Source organism: Pyxicephalus adspersus, chromosome 12 (genome assembly GCF_032062135.1).
Source record: "Pyxicephalus adspersus chromosome 12, UCB_Pads_2.0, whole genome shotgun sequence".
In the NCBI taxonomy this organism is placed as follows: domain Eukaryota; kingdom Metazoa; phylum Chordata; class Amphibia; order Anura; family Pyxicephalidae; genus Pyxicephalus; species Pyxicephalus adspersus.
The window spans coordinates 26,402,629-26,422,420 of record NC_092869.1 but is presented as its reverse complement, the minus strand read 5'-3'; the positions used below and the strand labels follow the sequence as shown (position 1 = coordinate 26,422,420).

General features: G+C 35.8%; 1 protein-coding gene and 1 long non-coding RNA gene across 4 annotated transcripts in view; one reads left to right on the top strand and one right to left on the bottom strand.

The window, feature by feature from the left end:
- Nucleotides 1-15,162, top strand: part of PAPLN (papilin, proteoglycan like sulfated glycoprotein) — a 55,907-nt gene extending 40,745 nt beyond the window's left edge. For all 3 annotated transcript variants that reach the window (XM_072427407.1, XM_072427408.1, XM_072427406.1), the window contains 14 exons: nt 117-273; nt 1,079-1,159; nt 1,295-1,358; nt 1,918-2,008; nt 2,462-2,567; nt 4,721-5,192; nt 5,436-5,573; nt 6,629-6,756; nt 6,926-7,064; nt 7,960-8,091; nt 8,264-8,391; nt 9,628-9,736; nt 10,699-10,871; nt 11,538-15,162. In XM_072427407.1, coding sequence (XP_072283508.1) covers nt 117-273; nt 1,079-1,159; nt 1,295-1,358; nt 1,918-2,008; nt 2,462-2,567; nt 4,721-5,192; nt 5,436-5,573; nt 6,629-6,756; nt 6,926-7,064; nt 7,960-8,091; nt 8,264-8,391; nt 9,628-9,736; nt 10,699-10,871; nt 11,538-11,698 — 2,079 coding nt within the window. In that variant the 3' untranslated portion in view covers nt 11,699-15,162. The remainder of the gene's footprint in view (nt 1-116; nt 274-1,078; nt 1,160-1,294; nt 1,359-1,917; nt 2,009-2,461; nt 2,568-4,720; nt 5,193-5,435; nt 5,574-6,628; nt 6,757-6,925; nt 7,065-7,959; nt 8,092-8,263; nt 8,392-9,627; nt 9,737-10,698; nt 10,872-11,537) is intronic.
- On the bottom strand, nt 3,619-5,566 carry LOC140341614 (uncharacterized). Its single transcript, XR_011922920.1, has 2 exons — nt 5,429-5,566; nt 3,619-4,031 (listed from the first exon to the last, which is right to left on the bottom strand). It is a non-coding gene; the product is annotated as an uncharacterized lncRNA (long non-coding RNA).
- Nucleotides 15,163-19,792: the final 4,630 nt, after the last annotated feature.

Genomic DNA, 19,792 nt, shown 5'->3' with positions numbered 1-19,792 from the left:
TCAGGGAGATAAACATTTCCTACCAGATCACATAGAGTATGATGGAGCCTAGCATTATGACTACCTCTCTTATGTATATGTACCCGGTTAATACTATGTTTATATTTTATTTACAGTGTTCTAAAAGCTGCAATAACGGTATTAGAAAGCGGCAAGTAGTTTGTGCCGACAGTGACAGAAACTTCTACGAACCAGAAACTTGTGAAGCCTATGAGCCCGAAAAGCCAGCTGTTATCGAAAGCTGTAATATGCAGCCTTGTTACCTTCCACAACGTAAGTTCATCTTATATTTGTGTTATTATCATCTGTTGATAGTAATGGAAAAATAATTAAAGTTTAGAAGTGGTGATTCTTTCCAGAATTGCTAGGCCTACTCATATTATGATAAAAAACAACTATTTCAATGTTCTTTATAGGACGTCCCAATGTATTGATATAATATATCCCTCTAATATTTAGAATTACACTATAATTATCAAATGTTTTTTTATTTGGATTTTATTAAACCCTGGATAAATATAGGATTTTATAAAACTCCTATATTTATCCAGGTTTTTTTAAGACATTAGTCCACTATCCACAGATTGGACAGGTGAGAGAATTTTGAAGTTTTACTATGACTTGGTATGACAATAATTGTGGAAGGTTCATTTAAAGTGGACCTATCGCTAAGAGAGCATGGATGTTGTTGTTTCTGAACTCATTGAAACTACTAAAATCAAAAGATTAATTACACACCTGAAACAAGCATGCAGAAAACTGTGTGACAATTAGCGAGTAATAAAAGCAATACATTGACAACTTTAATACAGTATATTGAAAAAATAAATGAAAATCACTGATTTCTTTTAATGACATTTTGGTAGTTTTTGTTTACATTTTTTATTAAATATTTGATTTCTTCTGTTGTGGTCAATTAAAACCATCGTTCTTTCTCGTTCATTGAGATTTCAACAAAAACTTTAATTTGTGCAATTGCTCTATCAGATTGTTACATATATGGTCAGCCTAATACTTACAGATGATCCTGGGTATTATCATCTCATTTATGATTCTAATGTGTTGTCTGTGTTTACAGAGGTTCCTAGTATGCAAGATACTTGGGGATATGATAACTCGGATCAGTTTAGTTTAACACGATACAAGCAGGAGTATCCAAGTAAGTAGATGAACTTTTTAAGATACATGATAATCTGCCTCCCTATTGTTTAACACATTATCTTATTGGAAGCCTGGTGCATGTATTCCCTTTTATAAGAACCATTATAATCTGTTTGCAAATCTGTCTTTACAGCTCGTCTTCCTCCAAGAAAAGATGACAACTTTCTTCCACCTGCCAATAATTGCAGAAGAACAAGGTGGTTAATTGATTGCATATTTTATGTGGCTTTTTGTGCACATCAATCTTTAAACTATATTATATTATACAGTCAGGATATGTCAATAGAAAGTCAGATTTAAGTAAACTGTTATCCAGACAGTAAAACATGTCATGAACTACGACTAGTTGTTTTTGTTAAAACTCTGGTTTTAAAGAAATAATAAATAGGCCACCATATTAAACATTTAAAGAGTTTAAACTGCACCTAAGAGGAGACAGTTATTCTTACAAAAGGCTTTCCTTCCATAACATTCAATAACTTTTATGTTAAATAAGTCCTAAAAAATTGCCTATACAGATCTGAGAAAATATTTTAGGTGAAATGTTAGTTTTCTATGACTAACAATAAAAAATCTTTGAGGAAGAATACACTAGGCAAACTTTCAATGCCTTCAGCAGTATACTAAACTAGTATCCCAAAAAAAAAGACTTTTAAATACATTGATTGGATGTGTTAGTTCTGTTCACTGGCACAAGGATAACAGACCAAGAAATGCTAAACAGTAAACGTTTTATTGTGACCTATTTTGATGTAGATATGGCTGCTGCCCAGATGGGGTGACACCTGCCCAGGGTTATAACAATGCAGGATGTCCAGGTGACAGGAACCCAAGAGCTGACCCTCAAGTATGTAAATTTGAATTCATACTCTTTTGTTCCTTAGCTGAGACCATGTACTTTTATATTTCTATAATGTTATGTCACTGCTGAAATGTTTTTAAAAGAAAGAGTCTACCTGTATTTATCAATTCCAGTCTCCTAGATGTTACGTTGACTGCCTTGTTTTAATACTTTGAGTCAATAACCCAATATGCATGCTAATTATTCATTATAAGGATCTTCTGGACACACTTTTTATTTTAATTAATAATTAATTTCAATTCCAGAGAGAGCTGTAGGCCCCTTCACACCTTTGGCTTACAAAAACATGAAGTAACTATGTAAATGGTATTTTATAGGAGCTCTGTTTTCCTGTTGCTCATATATTTTGGACCAGCCCTAATGTGTAAAGCAATAAAGATGTCATTAGGAACATGATGTAAGTGTATAGTTAAAAGCTTTTCCTGTTTGTGGATTTAGACACCCTCTGAGGAATGCCGAAATTCACAATATGGATGCTGCTTTGACAACATCAACAAAGCTTCTGGCCCTTTGGGGGAAGGATGTCGCAGTAAACCTGGTTATGGTAAGTGCACTCTGTAATTTTACAGGGAGCAATACAGAGGGGTCGTATAGAGGTATCCTAATTTTAAGGTAAACCTATCAAAACAAAAAATCAGAGTACAGTATTGGGAGTGTAGTGTTAGCCAAAACCATGGAGATTTTAGGTGCTTACGTTATTTCAGAGGATTCTAGGTCCCCTATATAGATTAATAATTGGAACTTGGTTAGAATATGGAGTCCAGTTCTGAAGTCTTCACTTATAAAAATATAATGATAAGCTAAAATAAGTCTAGAGATGGACAACAAAAATGCTGAAATGATTGAAGGATAAAAAACATTAGGAGAAACTGCAAGAGCCTAGTACATGCAGTGTTTAGGGAAGAAAGGAAAGGGGGCATGGTTGAAACATTTAAATACTTTAGGGTGTGAATAACATTTGGGAGTACAGGATTTTAAATAAGACGTTAAGATCAAGAAAGTATTATTTTACCGAAATAGTAGCTGATATTTGGAATAGACTTCCAGACTTCCCCGTATTGAGGTCATCAATAGTATTGGCCAGTTTACCTATTTGTATTGACCAACAATGAAAGTTTAGGATCTATAAAACCTTAATAAGACTTGTGAAACAAGTGGATGATTGTCAACCCAAGATTAAACTAGTGTGTGGGTATTTAAGATACCAAGATAAAAACAGAATGTGGAGAATAAGAATGAACAACAAACTAAAGCAAATAATAGTTGGTGCAGACATAATCAAGTTTAAAAAAAGTGAATCAGTGAATAGTATGAATTGGGCATTTGGAGAGAATTGAATAAAACAGAGCAACAAAAAGAATAGTACAGTAGAAACCAGAGGGACAGAGAGCATGGAGAGGAGCAAAAAAGACATAGATAGATGATTTAGAGGACATTAGAGGAATTGGAAACATATGGCGTCTAATATATTAGCATAGAATAATATTGTGAAGCAAGCTAAAGTACACAGAAGACTGTAGTGCTTAAAGAAGAGACATATTTGAATTGTTGTAACCAATCTCAATAAAAAATAAAAAAACAGCAAACACAGGACAGACTCAATAGACCACTTGGTCTTTTTTTTATTTCTACATGTGCCCAGCATATAAACATTGGGTTTCTATTTACATTCTAAAATGTAATTATTCCTTGATGTTTTTATTGTTCTAAAGGACATTAGACAACCACACTAAGTCATGGTCAATGCACTTTGTTTTATTAGATGATGCTAAGCACAGCTGAGAAGCATATTAAATGTACTAGTCTAGGCATGGATGTCATCTGCAGTCTTGTTGGGATATCCCAAAGATCTCTGTTCACACAAAGCACATGTCTACATTGATTAGGTGCAATGTCTTAGTCCATTGGGCTGCCAATCAAAACAAAAGGCATCACAATGTAGTCCACACATTGTTCGGTGGTGTAATTGGAGGCATGTTACTTCAACAGGGTTCCAAAGTATGTATTCCTGGATAAAAAGAGGGTTAAAACAAGTCACCACTGACCTCTTCAGTTGCAGGTTCCAAAGAAATTTGTACTTAAAAATCATAACAGAAGACATATTTCCATTGAAATGCTTCTGTTGTGACCTCAATGCTTGTATTGTGAAGACACACATTATTCACAGTGCTTATAGAGTACATAAAGGGATTGCTTCTACTGCTTCTACTGTTGTAGAATATGAAGATATGTCCAAAGTGTCCATATAAGTCCACAAGTGCAGTCCTTATAGCTATGCATAAGAAATAATTTACAACGTGTTTTAGAGAACCAAAAATCTAAAGCAATTACCTAATTTTTAGCAAGTTACAGTTTAAGTGAAAAATGCATCAGTTTATGCAGAACTCAAGTACATTGTGCTATAGGTGTCTCCCAAAGAATGAAAATATCAGTTTTTGGTGGTACACTTTACATCAACTAGTCCTGTTTGGTAAGAAGAAATCTTATAATGGCACTGAATGACTCTGCATGGTGACATTCATACTCTCTTCTTCTTTTATCAGCATAGTAGTAAAATAAAAGGCAGGCAAATGCAGGGTTTTTGGCACAGTGCCAAAGAGAGTGTGATACTGTTATTCAATAAGGGTTGGCACATAGTTCTATAGAACTAATACAAAACTTTAACCACCACTAACACCCCAAATACTCTTTTATCAGCATATCCAACACTGTGCCTTCTACCAAGTGCTTTGGGCCCTTGCAGCGATTGGACTACTCGCTGGTACTTTGTCCCAGATGTTGGCCAATGCAATCGTTTCTGGTATGGTGGCTGCCATGGCAATCAAAACAATTTTGCCACTGAAGAGGAATGCAAAAATGCCTGCAAGAAAGTCCCTGGAAGGACAACTGGAACAATAGAATATCGATACCGTAAGAGGGGAATGAAATGGGATCCTCTATCTCATGAAAACCCAGGGGTCGATGAAGATGCTGGTTTTGGAGATGAGACAGGAGTACGCAGAGAAATTGTTAAAACTCTTGATGGAGACATGGAAGGCCGTACTCTTGCTGGGCACGATTGGGATGAGAGTAATACGGATCACAGAATATCGCACCCATCCACAGATCAAACCCAATATGCACCCAAAGCAGCGGCCAGTTCCACATCTCACCACTCTTCACTTTACAGGTACTGTTTTCCTAGGTTTTAATTTTTTTTTTTAGTATATTGAAGGTCTTTACAACAGCTATTACTAACAGATTCTAAAATGCACTACGCATATTAATTGAATTTATTCTGCTTGACAATCCAATTTTATTAAATTGAAAATTGCTCCAGGTTTTGCTTGATATAATTGTAAGGATGATCTAATATTATGCAACTATTAAAAAAAACAAAAAAAACATGAAGCCCATTTTCTTTACCTTTCAGAATAATCTTGGACAAGGCAGAATCTTCCTCCATGGAGTCATCAATTGGACAGACTGTCCGTCTGTTATGCAGAGTGAGTGATTACCCTTTCCCCAGGGTGGAGTGGCAGAAAGATGGAAGTCCTGTGTCCTCGGCCAGGTCAGTTTTTTCTTTCCCAAGACTTGATATTTTATCCTCTGTAGAATGTGAACAGTAGGGTAAACAGCACCAAACATTTAATGTATACCAGTATGACCCCTAAGACTTTTAACTGCTTCTTTGCAAGTCAGTTTTTCTGTACCTGACTGCTGGTAATGTTCTTTGTTTTCCAGTGCATTTCTCAAATTCCTTAAATATTTGCTACACTTCGTATGACATTTGAATTCATTTTGGCAGGCTTCATTAGATCTCTTAAAAAGTAGCTAAAGCTTATTTAAAGTTTCGGTTTTAGGTACTAGCAAGATCCAAACTCCAAACTTTTTCTGAACCAGCAGGGTCCTGGAGGAACCATACAAATTAAGAAAAAATCTTATCTTATCTATGTAACTATAGATTTGTCACACCATTATTATCTGCATATGCATTACATGTAAGTTTTACAAACTTTCAAAGTCAATGGGTCAGCAAAACTTCTATTTTCAAAATTGTAGGACATCATGGCTACTGCTATGTTTCTCCTATATAAGGTTTCATTAAAGTCTCAAAAAACTCCCTAACATTAAACCAAAATTCATGCAAATGAGACAAAGTGCAATCCACATAAAAATTAGCCTGTAATTGCTATTCTGAAAATCCATGTACCACAAGTATTTAAAAGAGCATTTTGGTAGGTGCATCCCAAAGACTTGGGAACGTGGAGTGTTCTTGTATTTTTTTGCTTTATTTGGGAATCGCCCTGCACATCACAATCATAAATCTATAGTAAAACATTGAAGACTAGAAAAGACATGCCAGAGCTTGTGAACATGGAGGGTGGTTACTATTTTTATATTAACATGCCTTGGGTTTCAGGGAGCTTGCTGGGACAAAAGTTGATATGCAGATATACTGTTGTATCAGGCAACCTCTTCCGGGTCAGTTCCTTAAATATATTTTTTCCTCTCTACTTGGTCACTTTTATATTGAACAGATTATGTAAATGTACAGGAAATATGCACATTTCCTAGTGGATTAAAAAAAATAAACATTCTACTGATCTTGCTGTTTTTATCTAGGCATATGTACCAATCAGACAGTTCTCTCATGATCACCAATCTTCAGGCTGAAGATGCTGGGACCTACACCTGTATGGTTTCAAGTGGCAACCGTAGAGAAACACACAGAGTGCTGCTTCAAGTGAGGGGTGTGTTTAATAATTACCACCTACTATTCTGAATTCTTACAATATACTGCTTAGGAGCAATATAACATTTCATAATTACAATAAAGTTCCCTGTGCAAAAAAACATGCAGGTTTTGTTAACTTTTTGAAACTCAATTAAGTCATTAAACTTTGTGGCTTTCTAATTCAGGAACGGAGACACAGGAAAGTCATAGAACACATGACACTGCCAGAGGGAATAATGAAGGTGTTCTAAGACCAGGCTCTTCCACTGTGCATGTATCAAGAGATAACTTGCAGAGTAGCCACACTGCACATTCTGGGCGAAGGTAAGTTTTATGTATTCAAATAATATTCATAACAATTTTGAAAGTTACCGTACCCTAAGGTACCCTGCTAAGTTACCTATAATGTCAATCAAACGATTTAAATGTTTTGACTTAACAATAAGGCAATATGTACAAAGTGCAGTGAGCCAAATGTAAGCTTTCCTTCAGATTTCTATTAGAGAGGTCTTTACTAGGGATGAGTGAGAATGCCTCTGGCATTTTTGCGAAAATTTCCTCTAACTTCCGATGGTTCCATGAAATGTCGGCGAACCGATTTCGCGAAACCATCGAAAGATCGAGGAAATTATAACAGGAGGATTCACAGGATTCCCTGGGAATCCTCCTGTTTGCGATCCCTGGGGCACTAGAGATTAATTAACCTCCAGTGCCCGGGGATCTTCTCAATGAACAAGGCCATGGCCGCAATTATTGAGAACAGTGTGCGATCCCCAGCACTAGAGGTTAATTATCCCCTAGTGCCCCGGAGGTCGCACACTCTTAATGAGTGTAGCCACAGCTGTAATCATTGAGAAGAGGCCTGGGGAAAGAAGAACCTCCTGACATTGTAATATAAGTATCTCCTACAAATGATACATTTGTTACAGAAGAGTGTACGATCCCCGGGGCACTGGAGGGTAATTAACCTCTAAAACCCTGGGATTGCAAAGGATTTCCAGGGCTGCAACCTCTCGGCGAATCAGAAGGCAATTCTCATTTACATTTTCAGTAAGCGAGAAAGGCCCGACTTGCCGCAAGATCTAACTTAATATTCTCGCTCGCTCATCCCCAGTTTTTACTACAAAGAATGATGAAATGCAGCTTCCATTTTCCTGCATAAAAATGGTGTATTTACTGTAAAAGTAAAATAAAATAGTACATTTTCTCCTTTGTTTAGGACATCTGGGACTGGTCCCCCCGAGGTAGAAGCAAATCTTGGTCATCGGGCAAGATTATCATGTCATTTGCACATTTCCCCCAGTACCACTGTGGAATGGCAAAAAGATGGACTGCCCTTGCCTTCCCTAAGGTAAATGACCAGATGGGTTGTCTAACAATATCTATTTTAAATGTTTTTATAATAAATTATTAAGCACAAACTTTTATGGATGCAAAAACCAATGTCCAGAAATATGAATTTCAGCAACCCTAAATTTTTGGTATTTATTGAAGAAAAATAGATCGCTCTTATGTTTTCCTAGGTACAGAAAACAAGCAGACGGTTCACTGGTGATTAGCCGTGTAAGCTCAGAAGATGCTGGAACATACACATGTGCAACTACCAATGGAAATCGCCGGGAATTCAAGCAAATCCATTTAAAAATCAAAGGTTAGTCAGACATTCTGTTAATTGCAGACTTATACAATGTCAGATGTTCTGCATTGATTCTTTACTGAAAGCTGTTACTGACATTCGGTAATTAGAGACCAGCTTATATCAAAGAAGAACACCCATAATTGTAAGTAAAAAAAAAAAAAAGTAGAGCAACTGACCCAAAGTTCTTACTCAGGCTTATTAACTCAAAATATTGAAACTAATTGATCAGTACCACAGCAGGCCATTGGCATTTGCAGAACAAGATCTCATGTATGGAAACCTCCATATTTCTCTCAAGAAAGATGGACATTAACCCTTTCAACATACTTCCAAGCTCTTTTTGAGCTGTGCAATGACCACATACAAAAACATATTTAGCTATTTTGACAGCTGGAGTTTCCATCTTTGGTAATAGATAACAAAGGTCATTCCTCCATATGCTCTGCCTAATTGCAGGCAATATCTAAGTAGCTTAAGTATCAGCCCACTAGAACCACTGGGCTTCCATTCATATTAATTTCATTCATTCATGTCAAATTTTTTGTCTAGTTTTTTGAGACTATATTTTGTCAAAATAAAAATTGTTTTTCAAGGTTCCAATTATACTTTGTGGGAAAAAAAAACATTTTGCATGAATATGCAGTTTAAGCAGAAAGCCCATTCTTTCCTATGGACCTGATTCACACCCATGCAGCGCCATATGATATATACTATAGAGTTGTATTAAATTAAAATGCGTAAAGTTAGAAGAAGGGCATAGACAAAAGGATTGCAGCAACCTAGTCCCCACCTTGGACTATATATCCTAGTCACTGCAGCTCCTTGTTCGGACTGTCTCCATAATGCCTAGCCATGCACCAAAGTCTCAAATTCTAAGTGTTTGTCTACACAAACAAGCACTGTGTTTCTAAAGTAGAGGTGTGCATACAGAAATGCAGAATGTGTTGATGCAGTCTTCTGCAGTCTAAAAAGACCAGAGGGTTTCTAAAATGCTCAAAATGGTGCTGGTAGTCATAGATAACAAAACACAGCTTATGTACACCCCTTTCCACAGAAAATAGTGACTTCTGGGAAAAGGAAGCACACCATTTTTGGTAGGATTTCCTAATTTCCATTATTCCCGGAGAATTTAGAGGGTATGTGTAGTAATAACAATACATAAATGCCTTTACTAGTTTGAGTTAATTTTACATGCCTTTTTATCTTTAAATTCAGACAAAGTACTGAGAAAAGTCTCTGTCTTTACAGGGGAACTGAAAATAACTGAGCCTCCCAGTGGTGTCATGGTGTCAGAAGGTGAAGAAGCTTCACTGAAATGTGTAGTGAGAGGTGACAATGCCAATGTTCAGTGGTCAAGGTGAGTTAATTTATGGATATAAAGTATAACCCATCATCCTCTGCAGAGCAGCTAAAAATTTGAATCACATAGATAGTGCATGCTAAACTGAAAGAGCAGACATAATTAAAAGGGATTTATTCAAGTTGGTTTTGTATTTTTTTTCTGAGTGTGAAAAAGAGATCAACTCAGCCCAGATATTGATACCTGAAAATGTATTAATACAGTATATCTATGTAATGATCATACATAAACTATATATCCAAAGGTTTGTGGACACCTGATCATTATTATTAAACTGTATTATTAAATGGGTGTTGCAAATGACAGATAGATACAAGCAATGACACAGGAGGAGAAGAGGACCCAGCCCAAGAGAGACCATAATACTTGTTTGACAATGCACATGCCATTTAAATACATGGTAATAGGGAGTTACCTTCCCCCCACCGCCAATAAAAGGCCCTTCTGGTAAGGATTTCCAAAAGTTTCTGGTGCATACCTGTGTGTGTGATCACTCAGCCATTTATGAGGCCAGGTAAAGAAGTTGGAATAAGGCTGGCTCATAATCTGCATTTAAATTAATTCCAAAGGTATTTACCAGTATTGGGTGTGATTGTCAGGTGTTCACAAACCATTGGCTATATAACATATAAGGGAGTATTTTTACTGTATATGACTGACACGTTTCTTAAACTCACTATTAAAAAAAAAGGTCAATTTTTTTATTTTAAAGTCTTTATAACAGTAACTTCATGAGATGCTAGTTAAGGACCAAGTAAAATTTTTAGAAAAGTCAAATAGAAATATATTTTTTTGGATACCTATCCTGGAACAGTGACATCATTTTTTTTAATTGTCTTATCTTTGGTAAAAACTCTTTTTTAAAGCACTGAAACTAAAGAATCAGCATGGCAATCAAGTATCTAGAATTTTGAGATGTTAATAATACATGACATGTAACTCATGTCTACATCTTACAGGAATGGTGTTCCAGTGCAGCCAGATGGCAGTCACACCTATGTCTCTCATGATGGCAGCTTGATCATAAGGAACACAAAGACTTCAGATGAGGGCTCCTATACATGCAACGTATACAGCGGCAGTCACTCTGTCAGCGCCAGTGCAGAAATCAAGGTGAACAGACAACCAGTGGGTAAGTAAGATATGATGTTCTAGTATATCTAAAAATGTTCTAGTTTCCTAGCTGCAACAAGCACAGATAAAAAAAATAAATAAATAAATAAAAGTCATTGAAAAAATTAAAGAAATCGTTGGTTGGCTAAATTTGCCTTTAAAGAAATTTGCCTATTATCTTAAGCATAGAAGACCAAATGTGTATAAGAACTAATAGTCTTCTCAGTAGTATATTGTTTCAAGCTTTTATTATCACTGCTAAAATTATTATCCTTAACTACAGGCTACAATGTTAGAAGGACCGATTTCTCTATTATGATGCATTATGTTAAAATATATCTATTTGTACTCATATAAACTGGAAAATTAATAACACAGATAAAAAAAAAAAGCATTGCACATATGCTAACCCCCCCCTATTAAAATCCAATCCTGTTCCTAATTTATTTTGAATTTGTTGTTTTTTTTTATCAGTGAATATTGAGGTTTGCTGGAAAAAAATCCCCTCTAGGTGATAGAGATCTCCAGGTTAAATATAAGCTGGAGTAAAATAAAAGGTTTAGGCTGGAGTTACACTTTAAATGTGCAATTTATACGGCAACGCAAAGAGAAGACCTAAGCAAATCATATTTTATTTTTACTAAAAAAATATAAATATATATATTTTTTGTTTTGTTTTTTTCAGTTCAAACTTCGGACTCGAACACAGAGTGCGTGGACCACCCAGAGCTTGCTAATTGTGACCTAATTGTCTATGCTCAGCTTTGTAACAATGAGTACTATAACAGCTTCTGTTGTGCCAGTTGCTCTAAACATGGCTCAGGACACAGACAACACCACGGCTGAGAGACTTTTTCTGAAAAGCATCCATGTAAATAACTACGACTAGGCTTAAGTGACCTTACTGCTCTTTACCTGTGATTTATAAACAAAATAAATGGTGATTATGGATTCTTTTGGACATTATAACAAGCACACAAATGTAAAGGGCATATGTATCAAGCTTACAAATTGGCAATATACTATACAATAATGAAATATTAATATCTTGTCATAAACAGAGCTTTTATCTGAATACATGCAGTAATTAAATGGAAATAATATTATTGTCAACCTTACACTTTTTGATACATAATCCCTAAGATGTACAGATTCCTACAATATGTTTTTGTTTTCACAGATTTTAATTACAAAAAAAGCACTAGAGCGAGTATGTATCTAATGTGTTGGCCTGATTTTGATTTTTTTTTTGTTTATTACAGAATACAGCAGGATATTATACAATATACTTTTTATTTTGCTGACTTTTATTTTATAAAAAGCCAAAATATAAGTCATTTAAGCCAGTAAGAACGCCAGAATTAGGTAAATAGAGATAAACAGTTGGGCATCTCACAAGTTTGATTGCCATGATCACAGCTGCGGTAAAGAATTAAATGGGAAAAAAAAAAACATTTAAATTGTTGCTTTGGACAACCAGTACACTGGTTTATCCGTATCGAACTTTTTTTTTTAAATTTACATTTTGAGTGTATCGATGATTGCATTATACTCCTGCTAATTTTGGTGGTAAAGGGTAATATTCAGATTTTTAGCAAACACACCAGATAAATAATCTTGGCTTGGGGGGCTTCAGGTGGCCAGATGGGTTTATTTTCACTGGCCGTACATATCCAACCCTCCCGGTTGGTCAGTTCAAGAAATAAAGCCCAGTAAATATAGTCAGATGATGATCACTGTAAATGATCTTTCGTGATAGTTTGCAGTGACAGAAGAACGGACGAGCATTATACACACAGGACAAGCGAGTGGCACCCCACTGTGCTCTCCTTCACAGCCTAAGTGTCGATGTTCCACAATAAGGTTAAAGTAAAATGTATGAAACTATATTGAGATAATTCGCTTGTCATAGATGCAGATAATGACTATCTGACATTGCTGCAGTAAATAATCCAAAAACAGCATAGAAGACTGCAAACAAAAAAGGGGGCATATCCTTCAGTAGATGAAGGAGCTCTTAGGGGGGTAAAGTGTAAATAATATAGACAGTTAGGAAGATATACAATATAATTGCAAAAATGGTTGGTGTAGATGTGCATAGAATTTAAAATTTGCTTTTTTTCAGAGGTAATATTGGTTGCTTTGGTAAATTATCTATTTCTTATTGTGTTTTTATTGTAATAAATCCTTCCTATAAAGGTGTACTGTAAGCAAACAGCTAGTAATGGTTTCTACTATTAATATAATTTTGGGGAAGAAAATTGCACACAAGGCTAATGCTTAATAGTATGCAAACGTTTACATTGTGTATCAAACTTTGTTTAAGAATTTCCCAAGAGCACGATGTTGATGCAAAGGGGTAACCTGAGTTGTATTTGTTTTAACCAATCAATTGTTTTTTTTTACATACTAAATGCAAAACTATGTAATGTTATTACATTTTCAGGAATTATGCATAAAGGCACCATTTGCATGCACTATAATTCACATACATATTACAGTGCATTTTGAAACAATTTTAAAATAATCAACACATTGCATGAAATCAGATTAGTTTCATGTACATCTCATGATGCTGTGTGCAGTGTTCAAGATTGTAGCCCTCCACTTGATCAAAGTGAATAATCCCATTTCTTTGCACATGTTACTTTTCAGACATAAGACATATTGCAATCTGCAGCAGGCATCTTAAGCCTACCCCATTTATTGTCTGATGAAATTCTTTTTAATTTGCATTCTAATGTAATGATTATAGTTGTCCTGCCTTGATGGCTCTCTATGGTCATAGGTTCAAGATTAGCCAGTAATGTTTTATCTTGAATAAGTTAAGCTTTTCTGAAAGTTATTTATTAGTTGGTGGTAATACTATTTTACAGAATCCTATTTTTGACTGCAAACATTTTTCCTGTTCTGCACGTGCTGGTAAGTCAACAGGACATCTTAACTACTGCTAACTTTTGTATAAACTTTTCAGCAAGGCTTCAATTTTATCTCCTTCAAAATATTGTTGGACAGCCTTAAAGCCATTACATTGTGTACACTTAAAAAGGAACACTAGCTATTACATCAGAATAACTATTATGTGGTGTATGCATGGCATTCAGATGTCTTTTTACATATTAAGTAAAACCAAATACGCAAGAAAAAAAGAAAAGAACAAGTTTTTATATCTCTTGGGCCTGGCCTTCACTTGTTTCAGGTGCTTCCAAAAGCTTTCCATTATGAGCCACTGGGCAGTCTCTACAGTTGCTTTAGCTCTGTATCAATTTCAACAAAGACTGACCCATTGTCCTGGGCCATATTAAAGGAGAGCTTGCAGCTGTGGGGGTAGTGACTGAGCAGAAGAAAGCTCTCCCGGGATGGTGAAAAAGGAAAAGAAAATACCCGTCACTACCCACAGATCTGCCGCCACCTCTTCCCCCCTGCACAAAGACTTTAAATTGGGATTTTTTATTTTGTTTAATTATAGGACTGTTCTTGGGGAGTGGAAAGACTGGGTGAAAAAATACCTGTATTCTAAGGTTCAGCTTTAAGAGCTACCAAGTAAACAATGTGTTAAAAAGCTGATGTACAAACAACAACAAAAAATATGCTGTGTTTCTACTATCATACCTTCCAAATCTGAAGGAACTGGACATTTGCATTAACCACAAAACAGCAAAATTTTACAAATGCAAAAGAACAGTTGCTGAATAAAATAGTTATGAACCTAAATAAACTTAAGTATTTTATTGTATAGATACGTCAATTGGCTTGCTTTTACAGTTTAAATAGAGAAAATAAAAGGCCATACATGCCTACTGCAATATAGATAAATTACATATATATTATTATTTACTAGCCATGATGCATGCAGTATATTCATTTACTGCAACAGGACTTCCCATTGCACTGTAAGGAACAAATTTGTAGCTCCAGTGTTGACTGTACACACAGTTTGCATACAACCTATATATCTATAGTATATTTTGCTTTTGCTATATATGGCATTCAACAAAATTATAAACCAAAATAATACTAATAAGAGTTTCAATTTATTATTTTTAAATAAATCATATTTTGAATCTTTTGGATGCATGTCACTACATAGTCAGAAGCCATTCTAAAAGATATTTCCAATTACTGTTTAATGCCAATCTGTTTCTAAAAGTAAAAATATCTATATTTGTTTGTTATATAGGTTTTTGCAAATATAAAGGAATTGGTGTTAGGATATACTATAGGTGTATAATATTCTAATTATAGCAGACAGAAAGGTTGTTAAGAATTTATTTACTGTGTTATATTTTAAAGTAAAGCCATTCAAACAACTTAAGTTTTTTTTTCAACTTTCAGAAATGTGATTTTTTAATATTTGTTCTGTATCAGGGTAAACCTTTTAGTACCTTGAAAAACATTTTCAAAATGTATTGTACTCATGGTTATAAAGTTTAAATTAAATTTTGGTGGTGGAGAAGGGGGGGTATAGTACCACCAGGCCAATGGTTTAGAAGCAAGACAGCACCATCTCCTTCCTTGGAAACTGGCTCAGTCCATTTCCAGACCCTAAAATGTGTTATATTATAAATCTGAATTTGCTAGCATCAATGAACAGTTAGATATTTACACATAGGTCTTTATATCAGCCATCATATTCACTTCAAGATTGCTACTTTTGGCATGATGTTCTTTTTAGATGCCTGACATTTCAGAAAGCTTATGAATTTCTTTCTGAATTGTGCTGGACTCCCACTCTTGCTGTTTATATTAACTCCCACTTGTAAGGAGTTTTATCATTTGTTTTTTCTAAAAGGATTTATCGGAGAAGTATTAAACAGCCCATAAAATCTAATCATAGGCACTTATTGCAGTTAGCAATAAAAATGTTATTTTTCTTTTCTGTGTACATAAAAATTAACTTGAAACCCCAAACTCTGATTTTAATCATTTATTTTAGCACATACAAACACATTAAAATCTACATTTTTTTGGAAACGTTAAAAGATTAGATACTGTTGAGTGAATAAAACATCTGTGCCCAGAAGGAGAGTTGTGCAGACCTCTGCTGCAGGTAAGGGTGATTAAGAACGGTTACAGCCTCCTAGATTACACCAAAGCTCTCTAATCAGATCAGCCTGCTGATCAGATTAAACAAACTAATGGTTACAACTGCAGCAGCTAGCTTGTGTTTACCCTTTACATAATGATGTAATGTACTGTACACACACACACACACACACCATTGGCAGCAAAAGGGTTAAAACTTCTCCATTTTCTGTCAAAATGTTCTCTGACACATTAAAGAAAATTGTTCCCTAATGTATACTTGTTATTCCCTTTTTTATCTTCTTACAATGTCTGTAACATTTTACCAATACAATGATAATAAACGACAATTTAATCCAGCTCTGTAATCAATAATACATCATTAAACCTACTTTTTTTTTTTTTTTTACTATAACCATTTTAAGTACCTGGCCTTGGCTATAGTCGGGTGTCATCCTTTTATAATCACTGGTACAGTAAAACTCAAACTAGGAGAAACATAAGCATATTAAAAGGCAGTTATTTTGGCTCAGTGTTCATGTGCTCAGTACTGCAGTACAATAAACTTTTTTTTGTTAGAGACATATTAAATGCCCCCATACAGGGTCACTGCATAAATCACTATAAAGCAAAGCTGGCTAACAGTGACCTCCAGTGGTTAAATTTACTACAATCACATGGAAAAATGTGCATGCATGAAGCAGCTAAATGTTTCAGTAATGTGCCAACAACCCCCATTTATACTTCTGTACTCTATTTTTAATTTAAAAAAAGCCATATTAAGTATTCAATATGAACAACAACTTGACAAAAATGTCTGTCCTCCCCCAGTGTTGGGGCACACAAACTGCAGTAAAAATAAACCCCTTTGGGACTTTTACCACTGCCTGAAATTCCTGTCTAGGAGGAGAACAGGAAGCAAGACGGCACCTGATGGAAATCCTTTTCATATTATTGTCTTGGGATTTTCTGGAATGACATACACTAAAATGTATATGTTTTAGGTTGGCAATTTCAACTGTGTTTTTTTTAAAGCTTCTTTGGGAGTATTATTTACATTTATCTCAACTGTAAACAACTGCAAAAATGCTAAATCTTACTAAGAAAGAAAGAAAAAGAACAAAGGGAAAAAAAACTCAAAGCACCATAGACTCATTTTGTCCCAAGGGAGGAGAATCCCTCTAACAGGTAAACAGATGGTAATAAAATTCTGTTCAACGTTTTAACCTAAATCATGCCGGTTGAGAAAGCAATGGTGATGTAATATTCTGAAAGCAGCTCGTTTCGAGATCAAAGTCCTTTGTAGGCCACAGCACCAAAGGAAAAATACACATTAGCATAACAAATAAAAACATATCTCTTAGCTCCATACTGTCCAGCTCTTAGATTACCTGGCTATTTCCAAAATGAATGCCATCTGTGGAAAACACCATTACCCCTATTTCACAGCAGACTGGAGACGGCCGCAGCCACTGGTAACATCCTGTACCGAGGGAAAATGATAAATGTAAGAGGGAAAAAAAGCATTGTGTTGCTTAGGTTTTGTAAACATGTGAGATAATTTAAGCTCCTCTCGGGTGAGAATCTGACATGTGGACAGTGTAATGATTACTATACAATCACTCCTATTGTGTGTTCATTTCCCCACCTCCTAGATTGTAAGTTCTTCGGGGCATGGTTGTCTCCTCCTGTGTCACTGTCTGTATTCATCTGTCATTTGCAACCCCTATTTAATGTACACCGCTGCATAATATGTTGGTGCTATATAAATCCTGTTTATTAATAATAATATTAATGCTGCTTGCTCACTCTCCCCCTTCCCCTTTCCATACAGCAGAACACCGTTACAGCACACATTCCTTTATTTATCACTGGAAACAATCATTAAAGATAGTTTCAAGTGACAAAAATTGCAGGTGTATATGCAGTCTTACTGTTGGGTTCATCTGTCAGGCACAGTGAATCTTCCCACTTTGTTTATTTATCAATTAGAAGCAAATATCCTGCTCTCTGTACGGCTAAGAATTACAGTGGGGAGCTGATTGCAGCATATGTTAGGTCAGCAGCGAATGCTATGAAGGAAAACAAGACTATGCAAGTTTTCCCATTTCAAGTACTCATTTCTATAAATAGTCCTTATAACAGAAGTGTGCATCTATTTAGGCAGAGGGTAAATTCTGACCTTCATTCTGCTTAAAGTAAGATGCCTCTTCGAAATCATGATGTTTCAGTGGAATTGCTCAATATAAAACTGTATCCAATCAACATCTGCCCCAGTCAGTTGCTTACAACCAACCTAAAATCTAAAGCTACGTACACACTTCCAATTATTATCGTCGGAAAACGAACGACGAACGTTCCTGCACGATATATATGAACGATCGTATAGCACCGATACTGCACATAGAGGTAACGACACGATCGTTCGTAGATATTGTACACACAATAGATACGATCGTTTAAGCGATAGAGGAACTATGTGCACGACAGGAAAGTGAACGTTCGTTCATCACGCATGCTCTGAACATGGACGATCAACGAACGACCGTACACACGAACGATGTTCAACGATCGTCGTCCAATCCGATCCGCCGGTCCGGTCGTTCGTTTCCAGCAACTTTCCTCGTTCGTCGGCGTCGTTGGTTACTTTTTTTACGAATGACTTTTTGCCCAATCGATCGTTCGTCGTTCGATTGGAACGATTAAAATTGGAAGTGTGTACGCACCTTAAGGCTTGCAATCTTGTGTTTTCACGCTAAAGAGGAGTTTAAAAATAAAGATTGAGGTAGAGTTGGATATTTGTATTTTAAAATTTTAGCTACTTTTTACATAGAGCCACTAACTTTTCACTGTCAGATCATTTATCTCTCTGCATTAGAGGAGATAAGACACTTACTTGTATTCTGTTGTGGTTCAGCAGGGTTAACAATATCATACATATAGAAACACTTACCTCCAACCATGAACCAGAAAACTAGACCAATTAGTTTAACATCCATAGTTGGAAAGGTCCTAGAGCAGAGGTGCCCACACTTTTTTGGCTTTTACTTTTAAAATGACAAAGTCAAAATGATCTACAAACAATATATATATATATATATATATATATATATATATATATGACACAGAAGTGACTGAAGCTAATGAGACATTGAATGGCAGAACATTCCACAGACATTGCACTACAAGACTATAGTGACAGGAAAGCTACAGTTCACCTGTCATAGGAGAATGATGTGCTGCACAACAAAAGGAACTGCTAATCTGTACAAAGGTATCTCAGCAATTGAACCCTGACCTCAAACCTGAACTGATTTGGCTGCCCACTCGCCCTCTCTGCCTCCCATCCCACTCCCCAGTGTTACACGGAGCCTTTTCACGCATGCACCGAAAGACATCCCCAGCAACCCTATAGACATACAGCAGGGATAAGTAAGGCAGGGCTCAGCGATCGACTCGCGTTTCCTTTGCGATTGACCAGTACCAGATCGCAATCAACGTTTTGGGCACCCCTGTCCTAGAGTTTGATAAAGAACCACATAGGGAAGTTTCTCCTAGAAAATAATATTATACGTGATAGTCAGCATGGCTTTAAAAAGGACAGCAGTTGATATAGTGTACTTGGACTTTGCTAAAGCATTTGACACTGTACTCCACAGATGGTTAATATGCAAGTTAGCTGCATACAGAGAGTAGTGATTAATGATTCATACTCTGGTCTAAGGTTATTAGTGGTGTATCCCAGGGTTCAGTGTTGGGAACTTTACTGTTTAACATCTTTATAAATGATATAGAGTTTGGGATTGAAAAGTAATATTTATGTGTTTGCAGATGGCACCAAACTATGTAATGGAAATAGGTCCATACAGGATGTCTATAATCTACAAGCAGACCTGGAAGTACTGTTTGATTGGG